The sequence below is a fragment of the Hemitrygon akajei genome, chromosome 31 (genome assembly GCF_048418815.1).
Source record: "Hemitrygon akajei chromosome 31, sHemAka1.3, whole genome shotgun sequence".
In the NCBI taxonomy this organism is placed as follows: Eukaryota; Metazoa; Chordata; class Chondrichthyes; order Myliobatiformes; family Dasyatidae; genus Hemitrygon; species Hemitrygon akajei.
This window is the reverse complement of record NC_133154.1, coordinates 25303758-25317727: the sequence shown is the minus strand read 5'-3', so window position 1 is coordinate 25317727 and position 13970 is coordinate 25303758. Positions and strand designations below refer to the sequence as shown.

Sequence of the window (13970 nt, the reverse complement as noted above, 5' to 3'; positions counted from 1 at the left end):
GTAAGGAGTTTGTATGTTCTCCCCGTGACTGTGCAGGCTTCTTCCCACAGTCCAAAGATACACTGGTTGATAGATTAATTGTTCATTGTAAATGGTGCCGTGATTAGGCTCAGATCAAATTAAAGGATTGCTGGGTGGTATGGCTCAAAGGGCTGGAAAGGCCTATGCCACTCTGTATCTCAATAAATGTATGGATGTATGTATGTTCAACTCCGCATTTAGAGACAGCTATTTCCTTCAGCCATCAGGCTTCTAAACGAGCGTGGATAACTTCATTTACTTCAACACTGAACTGATTCCACAACCTATGGGCTCACTTTCAAAGACTCTACAACTCATATTCTCAAGATTATTTATTTACATATTTTTAATTTTTTTTTGTGCTTGCACCATTTGTCCTTTGCACATTGGTTATTTGTCAGTCTGTACAGCTGTTCGTTAACTATTTCTTTGTTCAAATGTGAATGTCTGCGAGAAAATGAATGTCGGTAGTATGCGGTGACTTGTATGTACTTTGATAATAAATTTACGTTGCCTTTGACATGTCATAAACTGCAGATAACTTTTTTTTATCAGTGGGTTTCTTTGCTTGTTACTGAATTTTGTCACCAGATGGAGCCAGTAGTCTGTAAGTGATGGATGTGGAGAACAACTTTGAAATGTTCAAACTTCAAGAAGTTCAAAGTAACTTTATTATCAAAGTAGATATATGTCACCATATATAATCCAGAGATTTATTTTCATGCAAGCATTCATAGTAGATACAAAGATACACCATAGAATCAATAAAAAAAATACTGTTCACAGCAAAGCAGACTGACAACCCATGTGCAAAAGACAAACTGCAGCTACAAAAATAAAGCTTTGAGGACTTGAGATGAAGAGTCCTTGAAAGTCTGTAGGCTGTGAGAACGGTTCAGTATTGGGGTGAGTGAAGTTATCTCCTCTGGTTCAGGAACCTGATGGTTGAGGGGTTATAACTGTTCCTGTATCTAATGGTGTAAGTCCTGAGGCTCCTGAACCTTCTTCCTGATGCCAGCAGTGAGAAGAGAGCATGGCTCAGATTGTGGGAGTCCTCCATGGATGCTGCTTTCCCGTGAAACCGCTGTGCATGGACGTGCTCAATTATGGGGAGAACTTCGCTCGTGATGGACTGGGCTGCATTTTCTACTTTTTGTAGGATTTTCCATTCAAGGGCATTGGTATTTCCATATCAGGCCGTGATACAACCAGTCAGTATGCCCTTCACCACGCATGTATATATTACATTTTGATGGTGTGTTTTCAGGCTGATTGGGTGATCAGGCGCTTTGCTGTCTCTGACGGAGTTCAGTGAGATTTGGAGTGGTGTGTGTGGCCTGGCGACGGAGTGCAAGGCCAAGATTGACTCCTTTTCTCACTGATTGAAGTGTCGAACAAGATTGAGATGGATGAAGACGAGCGGAAGCTGAGTGGGTTTTCAGAGCCGTCTGCCTACCCGGTCTCTCTCTTACTCCCCCCTCGCTTGATGCTGCCAGGGGCTTGGGTCTTGGGCAAGGTTTAATAAGCACTGTTTGTGGATTGGACTCTACAGTTCATGTTATGTTTCTCTGGCTTCTGGCTGCTCCTTTTTTGTTGCTATTTTATTTTGTGCTATTTTGATTGGAGCAGATGCTCTGTGGCCTGCAGTGAACGGTCGACATAACGCTACTTTGAACTGAACTGAAATAAACTGAACGTTCCTAGACTGTTTCAATGTGGTTTGATGTTTTACATTCTGTGTCTTTTGCTCATTCTTTGCTGTTTGCGCAATTTGTTTTTTTTTTTGTGCGGTGGGTGTTCGATGTCTCCTTGAACTAGAATGGTGTTTCTTTGTTTTGTGGCTGTCTATGGAAAGGCAAATCTCAGGGTCGTATACTGCATGCATACTTCGATAATAAATGTACTTTGAACTTTACAACCTTGTCTAACTTTTAGATGACACACTGAAACTTCACAAGCATCTAAGAAAACAGAGGCGCTGCCATGCTTTCTTTGTAATGGCACTTAGATGCTGGACCCAGAACAGAACCACTGAAATGATAATGCCAATGAATTTAAAATTGCTGACACTCTCTACCCCTCATCCCCCAGTGGACCCACAGTTTCCTCTACCTGTAGTCCCCTCCTTGGTCTTTTTTTTTTGTAATTTATTTTTTATTGAAGTTCATCATCAAACAACCCTTGTTCTTACTGATATTGAGTGAGAGGTGGTTGTTGTGATGCCACTCAGCCAGATTTTCAGTCTCCCTCCTGTATGCTGATGCATCACCTCCTTTAATTTGACCAACAACAGTTGTGTTGTCAGCAAACTTAAATATGGCATTGGAGCTGTGCATGGCCACACAGTTTTCAGTATAAAATTCTGCAGGGTCTAAGCGCACAGCCTTGTGTTACACCTGCGCTGATGATGAGAATCTGCTAAGTTCCAAAAATGAACTCCATTGTGACTGAAAATTGGCAGAAACCTATTCCGAGCCTTCATATGTTGCTTTGTCTTTTGTACATGTACAGGTGTTCCCTCCCTCCCTTTACAAAGGTAGAGCGTTTCTATGAAACCTTCCTTAAGCCAAAATGGCGTAAAGCGAAGAACCATTAATTTATATGGGGAAAAATGTTCTTAAAAGTGAATATCCTCTTTGTAATGCAAAAACAGGTTACTAATGTAGGTCTTTTGTAAAAGCGAAGTGGTGTAAAGTGAACAGTAGTAAAGTAAGGGACACCTGTATGCTTATCTTAATCTATCATCTTCCTTGTAATCCAGACATTAGATAGATAGATAGATACTTTATTCATCCCCATGGGGAAATTCAACATTTTTTCCAATGTCCCATACACTTATTGTAGCAAAACTAATTACATACAATACTTAACTCAGTAAAAATATGATATGCATCTAAAAACACCCTCTCAAAAAGCATTAATAATAGCTTTTAAAAAGTTCTTAAGTAGTTTACTTAAATACATTGAGTCCTAACCCCGGCACTTTAACATATCTTACTCCTGGCGGTTGAATTGTAAAGCCGAATGGCATTGGGGAGTATTGATCTCTTCATCCTGTCTGAGGAGCATTGCATCGATAGCAACCTGTCGCTGAAACTGCTTCTCTGTCTCTGGATGGTGCTATGTAGAGGATGTTCAGGGTTTTCCATAATTGACCGTAGCCTACTCAGCGCCCTTCGCTCTGCTACCGATGTTAAACTCTCCAGTACTTTGCCCACGACAGAGCCCGCCTTCCTTACCAGCTTATTAAGACGTGAGGCATCCCTCTTCTTAATGCTGCCTCCCCAACACGCCACCACAAAGAAGAGGGTGCTCTCCACAACTGACCTATAGAACATCTTCAGCATCTCACTACAAACATTGAATGACGCCAACCTTCTAAGGAAGTACAGTCGACTCTGTGCCTTCCTGCACAAGGCATCTGTGTTGTCAGTCCAGTCTAGCTTCTCGTCTAACTGTACCACCATTTATTGCCCATGTCAAGTTAATATTTAATAAATGCTGCCTAACCTGTTAAGTTTTTTTCTGCATCTTCTCTGTCATTCTAGATTTCAACATCTGTAGTCTCTTGTTTCTCCTTTGTCTGTTCCCGTTTCTGATTCCCAACATCTGTATTTAATTAGATGGTACGGTTGTGAGGCTGTTGGTGTAACACTAACAACACTAATGACCCAGGTCCAAATCCACTGCTGTGCGAAAGGGGTTTGTACGTTCTCCTTGTGACCGCATATGTTTCCTGCAGGTGCTCCGGTTTCCTCCCACACTTCACCGATGGACAGGTTAATAGGTGTAGTTGGGTGGTGCAGGCTTGATGGGCCAGAATGGCCTATTACACGCTCTATCTTTCAGTCAAAAAACACACACTGACATGAGAGCAATAGTGAGCAGCTTCCTGAGCGGCGTCACAAATAGGGATGGGAAAACTTCTGATTTATTTTGGTTCAGGCGTACTTTTGTGCTTATGGACTACAGTTTGTATCTCTGGTTTGATTAACATATACATAATTTGTTGTTTGTGAATTTAGTGCAAGATTATCTGAAATCTGTTGCTTATGTCTTGTGCATGAGCTTGTTTTAAATTGCTTATTATAAATTTTTTTTTGGGACCTGGGTGTTAGTGGCACCTGCCAACATTAACTTCCCATTTCCAAGTTAACTTTGAATAGAATGCATTTAATTTCGGTTAGCACATCTCTTTACAGCACCAGTAATTACTGATAGAGGTTCAGTTCCTGCCACTGCCTTTAAGGAGTTTGTACATTCTTTCTGTAGCCATGTGGGTTCACTCTGGGTGTTTCAGATTTCTCCCAGATTCCAAAGATGTATAGTTAGGGTTAGTGAATTGTGGTTATGCTTTGTTAATGACAGAAGCATGGCAGCAATTGTGGGCTGCACAGCGCAATCCTCACTGATTTGATTTGATGTAATTGTCGCATTTCACTGTATGTTTTGATGTACATGTGACAAATAAAGCTACCCATTCTTTATCTTTAAACGTTTTATGTAGAGATACAGCATGGTAACAGGCCTTTTCCAGCCAAACAAGCCTGCACCGTCCAATTACACCCCTTTGATCAATTAACCTGCTGACCTGTACATAAAGGAATGTGGGGGGAAACTGGAGCACCCGGAAGAAACCCATGCAATCCTGGGGAGAACAAACAGTCTGCTAACAGTCAGCAGTAGGAATTGAACCTGGGTCGCTGGTGCTGTTATAGCATTATGTTAACTGCTTTGCTACTGTGCTGCCCCAACCCATAATTATAAAGAGAGGTTTGGAATCTCGTGGGCCAGACTAGTGAACTTTACAGGTTTTATAAGAGTCTAATGCCTTTGCGGACATCAGTATCAATGACTCACTTTTGCTTTTAAATTGTACTTAACTTGCAATGGTGTGGTTTGAATCAGGGTGTCCAAATTACTACTCTAGGGTATTGGATGACTGGGTTAGTAAACTAATCTGTGCCACTGCTGCAGCCAACTGTTTCTAATACTTGCTTAATGCTGCCTCTCAGAAAATAAGTTGCCAGGCACTGCGCATTGATCAGAATCGCTGGCATATGTCGTGAAATTTGTTAACTTTGCGGCAGCTGTACAATGCAATAGATGATAAATACAGAAGAGAAACTGAATTACAGTAAGTCATTGAAAGCAGTCCTCATAGAGGCATCAGAAGTGGAGAGAGTGAGCAATTCCAGGTTCCTGGGTGTCAGTATCTCTGAGGACCTAACCTGGATGCAACATATTGATGCAGCTAAAAGGAGGCAAACCAGTGACTATGTTTCATTAGGAGTTTGAGGAGATTTGGTTTGTCAACGAAAACACTCAAAAACATCTACAAATGTACCGTGAAGAGCATTCTGACTGGCTGTATCACCATCTGGTATGGTAGGTCTACTGCAGAAGATCGAATTAAGTTGCATGGACTTGTAAAATTAGCTCCATCGTGGTTACTAGCCTCCATAGTATTCAAGACATCTTCAAGGAGCAGTGACTTAGGAAGGCAGCGTCCATCATTAAGGATCCCCACCACCCAGGACGTGCCCTCTTTACACTGTTACCATCGGAAAGGAGGTTCAGAAGTCTGAAAGCACATAGTCGTTGATTCAGGAACAGCTTCTTCCCCTCTGCCATTTGATTTCTAAATGGACATTGAACCCATGATCACTACCTCACTACTTTTTATTTCTGTGTTTTCTTTAGCACTACAAATTTTAACTTAACTATTTAAGAGATATATCCTCGTCTTTTTTCTCTATATTTATCACGTATTTCGTTGTACTGCTGCCATTAAGTTAGCACATTTCATGACATTTGCCGGTATTAATCGGGGTGGGGGGGGGGGGTGTGTAAACACAATAGTTAAAATATGTAGTGCAGAAAAAAGTAGTGAGGTAGTGTTCATGGGTTCAATGTCCATTTCGAAATCAAATGGCAGAGGGGAAGAAGCTGTTCCTGAATTGCTGAGTGTGTTCCTTCAGGCTCCTGTACCTCCTTTCTGATGGTAACAATGAGAAGAGGGTGTGCCCTAGATGGTGAGGGTCCTTAGTGATGGACGCAACCTTTCTGAGGCACTGCTTCTTGAAGATGTCTTGGATACTACGAAAGGTGGTACCCATGATGGAGTTGACTAATTTTACAACTTCTGCAGCTTGCATCATCCTGTACAGTAGCCCCCCTCCCCATACCAGTGATACAGTCAGTCATGATGCTCTCCACTGTATACCTGTAGAAGTCTTCGAGTGTTTAAGATGTTAGACCAAATCTCCTCAAAGTCCTATTGATGTGGGCAACAAGAACAAGGCAAGATGATGATTTGAAGTGCAGTTCAAAGTAAATTTATTATCAAAGTACATGTATGATTTGTTTCCTTGCAGGCATTTACAGGAAAATAAAGAAGTACAGTTGAACTTGTGAAAGATTATAAGTGATTCAGGCTGACAAAACCAATTTGCAAAAGAAAACAAATTGAGTAAATAATTTTAAAAAGTAAACAAATAATGCTGAGTTGTAAAGTGCCTGAAAGTGGGTCTGTAGTTTAGAGCACAGAAGCATCCCGGATTTGGGGTTTGTTATCCACTTGGTTCGGAAGAGGCTGAGGTAAAGACCCTGAGCAGGTGTCTTCATGGGATGAATTTTTGCAAAAATTCTTCTGCTTTGTAGATGCTGTTTTTTTGCTTAGTGTAATCTAATCATTACCAGGCAAATGCCGCATCTCATCAAGGAAATCAACCTTTACACAAGGTCTTGGGCTGTAGGACAGCTGATCAAATCATCACACCTTGGTCAGAAGGACCAGTTGGTCCGAGGAGCCTAGTTCCATGCTGTGCAACTGCCTGACTGTTCAAACATTTGGTTATAACGGCATCAAACTGTTCCCATTGCCTGAAGTTTCATATTCCAACTAATATTGGAACATCGATCATTACAGCCCAGTACAGGGGTACGATTTTGTGTTGACCTTTTAACTTAGTCTAAGATCAATATGATCCCTTCCTTCAACATTGCCCTGCATTTTTCTATCATCCATGATTGGATCTAAGAGTTTCTTAAATGCTACCAATGCGTTTGCCTCTACCACCACCCCGGCAGCGTGTTCCGCGCACCCACCACTCTGCCTCTGACATCCCACCTACACCTTTCTCTAGTCACCTTAAAATTATGCCCCATTGTATTAGTTACTTCCACCCTGGGAAAACATCTCTTAACTGTCTTCTTCTCATCTTCTACACCTCCATCAAAGCACTTCTCGCCCAGCTCACGGAATCCATCCTCATAAGACATGCTCTCTAATCCAGACAGCGTCTTGTTAAATCTACTCCGCATCCCTCCTAAAGCTTCCACATTTCTTATAATGAGGCAACCAGAACTGAACACAATAGTCCAAGTGTGGTCTGACCAGGGATTTAGAGAGCTGCAACAGTACCTTGTTGAGAGAAGAGCCAACCTATTGCCATAAGACATGTTCTCTAGCCTGGCAGCATCCTGGTAAATCTCCTCTGCACCCTCTTTGAAGCTCTGAATCCCTATAATGAGTTGAACACAGTACCTAAGCAGAGTTTTATAAAGTTGCAATATTATCTCGCGGCACTTAGACTCTGTCACCTGACGAATGAAGGCTAACACCACTGTGTTGCCTCCTTAACAATCCTATACAGTTTAACAGCTCTATCAACTTCTGACAACTCTGCCAGCTTGTATTGATAGGTTGATTTGTCATCTAATCAATTTTGGGAAAGATGCTGCCTGGGTTATAGGCTGACTTAAGAAAGGATTTTAAAAATTTTAGCGTAATTTATCTTGTAAAATGTGTCGTTTGAGTCGATAACCTACACAAGCTGAGGATGTGCTTGAGGGCAGCTCGAAGTGCTGCTGTGTTTTTGGCGCCAATGTAGCATACCCACAATTCACTAACCCTAATCTGAATGCCTACCTCACTAATTTTTTATTTCTAATTTTTCACTACTTATATATACTTCAGTTTTTTTTCTATGTTTATCATGTATTGCATTATACCGCTGCCAGGAAGTTAATGAATTTTATGACATATGCGTGCGTGTGCGTGTGTATCTCAATCTCAATCTCAATCTCAGAAACAGGTTGGTTTATTGATTATTGCAGAATGTCCCTGGTGCTTCCTGCTCCCTCCTTTCTCCCTTCCCCTTATTCCACCCATGATTCCCCTCTGAAAGATCAAAATTCAGTGAATTTTATTATCAAAGTACATATATGCAACCATATCCAACCCTGAAATTCATTTTCTTGTGGGCATACTCAGTAAATCCATTAACCATTATAGAATCAATGAAACACAAACAGTGTGCAAAAGACAAGAAACTGCAAGTACAAAATTTTTAAAAATGATAATAATAAATAATGTTGAGAACATGAGATGAAGAGTCTTTGAAAGTGAGTCCAACTATCACTGAATTCAGTGATGGGGCAAATGAAGTTGAGTGAAGTTCTCAACTCTGGTTCATGAGCCTGATGGTTGAGGGGTAGTAACTGTTCCTGAACCTGGTGGTGTGACTCCTGAGGCTCCTGTACCTTCTTCCTGATGGCAGCAGCGGGAAGAGAGCATGACCTGTGTGGCGGGGGTCCCCGATGATGGATGCTGCTTTCCTGCGACGGAGTTTTACGTAGATGTGCTCAATGGTGAGGAGCGCTTTACCCGTGATGGATTGGGCCATATCCACTACTTTTTGTAGGATTTTTTGTTCAAGGGCATTGGTGTTTCAATACCAAGCAGTGATGTAGCCAATCAATGTACTGTCCACCAAACTCCTTATGGACAGTATTGAACCCTGTACTCTGCTGGCACTGTAAAGCATTGCACTACCGTTTAGAAGGATAAGGGCTAAATGTGAGCAAATGGGACTGGTTTAGATGGGATTCGTAGAAAATGTGGACTAGATGGACTGAAGTGGCTGCTTGCTGTGTAACTGCATAAAGGGTTCCTCTGCACTGCCCTCCCGAACTTGTACCTATTGGATTAATTCCCCTTCGTGTCATCTTGACCTTCTGCAATGGTGTACAGTGTGATCTTAAGCATTAATTCATCTTTACACTTGCCCATTGAAGGCAGAGACAGCAGACGTTAGGTATTGTAAAATGCCTGCCATGAAACTCCCATCAAGCCCCTGGCTAGTTCCAATGTACATCCAACCTCATTAATGTACACCTAGCATATTGGTGCCTTTTTCTTGCACTCCCACAGCAACATCCCAGTAGCAGTGCTGCCTGATACTGTTAGTTGAGTGCCAAATTTAGCTAACTATCTACATCTTGTTATGTACTGAGAGCTGGGACGGTCAGCGGCTTTAACAGTCTGAACATTCCTACATGAAAGCATTTTGAGTTTGGGGAGTTCTTAGCCTGTGCAGGATTCAAATCCATTGTGCCATATTCTCTGTTATTGTTCGGTCCTGAAAGGCATCCAAGATTTGAGCTTCTTGTGTCTTTTTGCAATGATAAATCCTGATTGTTAAACATCTTAATGTGTAACTTAATTTCCTTCCTCAGGGGTTGTTGCTGCAATTGTTCCTTGGAATTTCCCTTTAATGTTGCTGACTTGGAAGATTTGTCCAGCTCTGGCTATGGGTAAGACATTAACATTATGTTTTATAAGGCATTGGTCAGACCGCACTTGGAGTATTAAGAGCAGTTTTGGGCCCCTTATGGATGCGAAAGGATGTGCTGCCTGTTACAAGGATTAGTCCTCAAGTATTAACCCTCATCAATAATGAGCATTTAGGGGCAAAAAGGATCTGTATTTACTACTAAGTACCTTTATTGGCTCAGTTACAAAATTACAATGAGTTTACACGACTGTGTACACACCCTGACCCTCCATGAACAGTCAAAGGAGAGAAAAGGTAATATCCAGGAAAAAGGAGTCTGCGCTGGGCTGGTATTCTTCTTAATCCCGATGTAATCTCCATGTCTTCAACATGAGGTCATCCACTTCTGCAGTAGTTGGTCTCCGCAGAGTTATCACTGCCTGTGCTCCCAAAAATCCTCCATTCTTATTTTCTTCATCAGACTAATCTATGATGTTTCAATTTTGTTGGCTCAAGATCATCTCCTGACCTTTGTCAGTTCTCTTTGGATATGGCCCATGGCTACAAGTAGTACTGCTTTATGGTTTTTTTCTTTTAGCCTTGTGATTTCTTTTGGTTTATCCAGCTCAGACTGGTTCAAACCATCCCAACCAGATCAGCAAACACTGAGTCTGCATGACCAGGTCACAGGCTATTCCTACTTCAGGCTTGTATTTTTACATGATAAACAGCTTAAATGAGAATGGTCTCAGATTCCGTAGATTACTAGCAGAAACTCCTTGTGTCCACATTGAATTACTCCAGTTAAGTTATCCCAGCTCACCAAACAGCTCACAAAATGGACGCTTCCATTCCTGCCACCACATGAAAAGAAGAATAGAGGGACATCTATTTAGAACAGAGCTAAGGAGGAATTTCTTTAGCCAGAGGGTGGTGAATATGCAGAATTTGTTGCCATTAGGTGACTGAAGGCCAGGTCATTTGCTGTCTTTAAGACAGAGGTTCTTGATTAGTCAGGGTGTGAAAGGATATGGGGAGAATGGGGTTGAGAGGTTTGGCTGACTTGATGGGCCAAATGGCCTAATTCTGCTCTTATGTCTCATTATAGGAAGGATTTTGAAAATTTATGTGAAAAATAAACAATTCTCTAGAAACCTATAGCTCTCATCAGGAGTTCTGTGTGAAATTCTGGTCACTACATTATTGGGAAGATATGAGTGTGCTGGAGAGGGTGCAGAGGAGGTTCACCAGGAAGTTGCCTGGGATGGAGAACTTTTGTTATCAGGATGGAGCTGAGAGATGATCTCAGATGTCGATAGAGTGAATGCAAGCAGGCTTTTTCCACTGAAGCTAGGGGAGAAAAAAAGCCACAGGACATGGGTTAAAGGTAAAGGGGGAAAAGTTTAAAGGGAACATTGGGGGGGCTTCTTCAAACAGAGAGTGGTGGGAGTGTGGAATGAGCTGCCAGATGAAGTGGTAAATGCAGGCTCACTTTTAACATTTAAGAAAAACTTGGACAGGTACATGGATGAGAGGTGTATGGAGGGATACGGTCCAGGTGCAGGTCAGTGGGACTAGGCAGAAAAATGGTTCGGCACAGCCAAGGAGGGCCAAAAGGCCTGTTTCTGTGCTGTAATGTTCTATGGTTCTATGTCCCTGGATTGAAGAATGTGTAAAGAAACTGAAGGAACGCCACATCACAGGGTGGATGTGTAAACTCCAGACACAGCACAGGAGGACAGGATTGAACCCAGAGCAGTTCGTGTGGGTGTCCTCTGGGTGCTTGTATTCTTCACGTGTTCCAAGAATGTGCAGATCGGTGGGTTAATTAGCCACTGTAGATTGTTCCTTATGTGAAGATAGTAGGAGAGATGTAATTTTTGTTCATTAGTAAGCAGCTTATTGTCACATGTACTGGGACACACTGAAAGACTTTGTTTTGAATGTCATTCATGTTGATCATTGCAAACCTGGGTACATCAAGGCAGTACAAGCAGAGGCAGTAATAGCATGCAGTATGAGATACAAGAAAAGAGCAGTGCAGGCAGACAGTAAGATGCAAGAGTTGTGACGAGATAGATCACGAAATCAAACCTTCATATTTTATCATTCAAGAGTGCAAGTACCTTACAGCAGTGGACAGAAGCATTCTTGAGCTTGGTGGCACATGGTCTCGAGCTTTCTGCCTGTTAAGAAAGAAAGAGGTGGGGGGGGGGGGAGAAAATCACCACGGTGGGAGGGGACTTTGATTATGTTGGCTGCTTTCCTGAGACTGTGGGAAACCTCTGCAAGGTAGATGGAGGAGAGGCTAGTTTTCATGTTAGATTGGACTGTATGCAGAATTCACAATTTCTTGTGGTCTTGGCAGAGCAGTTGTCATACCAAGCCGTGATGCATCTGGATTGATCATCTATAAAGATTGTTGAGAGGACATGCAGGATTTCCTTAGCTGTCTGAGGAAATAGTGGTGGTGGTGTGCTTTCTTGGACATAGTGTCATTGTGGTTTGACCAGGGCAAACTATTGATGTTTAAACCTATGAACTTGAAGCTCTCAACCATCTTCCCTTCAATACCATTGATACACTCAAGGGTGTGCACTCTACCCTGTTTCCTGAAGTCAGTGACCAGCTGACATCTGGGGAAAGGTTGTTGTTTTGACACCATATCACAAGGCTTGCTACCTTCCTGTACCCTGTCTCATTACTGCTTGACATCCAGTCCTCTGTGGTGGTATGGTCATTTGTGAAATTGTAGATGGAGTCCTCCCCTCCATCTACTTTGCAGAGGTTTCCCACATCTCAGGAAAGCAGCCAACATAATCAAAGTCCCCTCCCACCGTGGTGATTTTCTCTTCCCCACCCCCCCCCCCGACCTCTTTCTTTCCTATCAGGCAGAAAACACAAAAAGCTCGAGACCATGTTCCACCAAGCTCAAGAATGCTTCTGTCCACTGCTGTAAGGTACTTGCACTCTTGAATGATAAAATATGAAGGTTTGATTTTGTGATCTATCTCGTCATAACTCTTGCATCTTACTGTCTGCCTGCACTGCACTTTCCTTGTATCTCATTCTGCATGCTATTACTGCCTCTGCTTGTACTGCCTTGATGTACCCAGGTTTGCAATGATCAACATGAATGGCATTCAAAACAAAGTCTTTCAGTGTGTTCCAGTATGTGTGACAATAAGCTGCTTACTAATGAATAAAAATTACATCTCTCCTACTATCTTTACATAAGGAACAATCTACAGTGGCTAATTAACCCACCGATCTGCATATTCTTGGAACACGTGAAGAATACAAGCACCCAGAGGACACCCACACGAACTGCTCTGGGTTCAATCCTGTGCTGTGTCTGGAGTTTACACATTGTCGATGTAAACGGAGCAGAATCTGGCCACACAATCATGTGTATAGTGAGCAAAGTAGTGGGCTGAGGGCACCTTAAGACCATCAGATTTAGGAGCATAATTAGGCTATCTGGCCCATTGGATTAGCTCCGCCATTTCAGACCTAGTCTCCTGCCTTCTCCCTGTTTCCCTTCATGCACTGACCAATCAAGAATTAATCAACCTCTGCCTTAAATATACATAAAGACTTGGTCTCCACAGCTGCCTGTGGTAAAGAATTCCACAAAGTCACCACTCTCTGGCAAAAGAAATTCCTCCTCAACTCCATTCTACAAGAATGGTGTAAGGCAGCATTAATGGGTGGCTGCTGTCAGGATGATGAAGGACTTGTTTCCACACAGTATCCCTCTGTGAGTCTACATAGCACTGTGGTCTGCTTATTCCTGAATGATTGTAACCAAGAGAAGTAAAGCAAACTGCAGCAGCGCACACTGAAGCCATTTTTCTCTGTCAACCTCTGGGTATTTCAAACACTTACTTACTTTATTGTCACCAAACAATTGATACTAGAGTGTACAGTCATCACAGTGATATTTGTTTCTGCGCTCCCTGATGTACAAATTGAAGTAAATATAATAAAAATTTAAATTATGATTAGAAAATAGAAAAGGGAAAGTAAGGTAGTGCAAGTCAGGTCCAGATATTTGGAAGGTACGGCCCAGATCCGGGTCAGGATCTGTTCAGCAGTCTTATCACAGTTGGAAAGAAGCTGTTCCCAAATCTGACTGTACGAATCTTCAAGCTCCTGAACCTTCTCCCAGAGGGAAGTGGGACAAAAAGTGTGTTGCCTGGGTGGGTCCTTTTCCCATGATCCTTTTCTGGTTGGCTGCCAGAGACTAGTGGGGTCGGTGTTGGGACCTCTTCTTTTTATGCTGTATGCCAATGATTTAGATAATGGAATAGATGGCTTTGTTGCAGAAGGGCAGGTAGTATTGAGAAAACAGGAAGGCTGCAGAAGGACTTAGACAGATTAGGAGAA

General features: G+C 42.2%; 1 protein-coding gene across 1 annotated transcript in view; it reads left to right on the top strand.

The window, feature by feature from the left end:
• The window catches only part of aldh16a1 (aldehyde dehydrogenase 16 family, member A1), a 91301-nt gene that overhangs the window by 18159 nt on the left and 59172 nt on the right, over positions 1-13970 (top strand). Inside the window, exon 5 of the mRNA XM_073033603.1 lies at positions 9544-9621. Within this exon, the coding sequence (XP_072889704.1) occupies positions 9544-9621 (78 nt within the window). The remainder of the gene's footprint in view (positions 1-9543; positions 9622-13970) is intronic.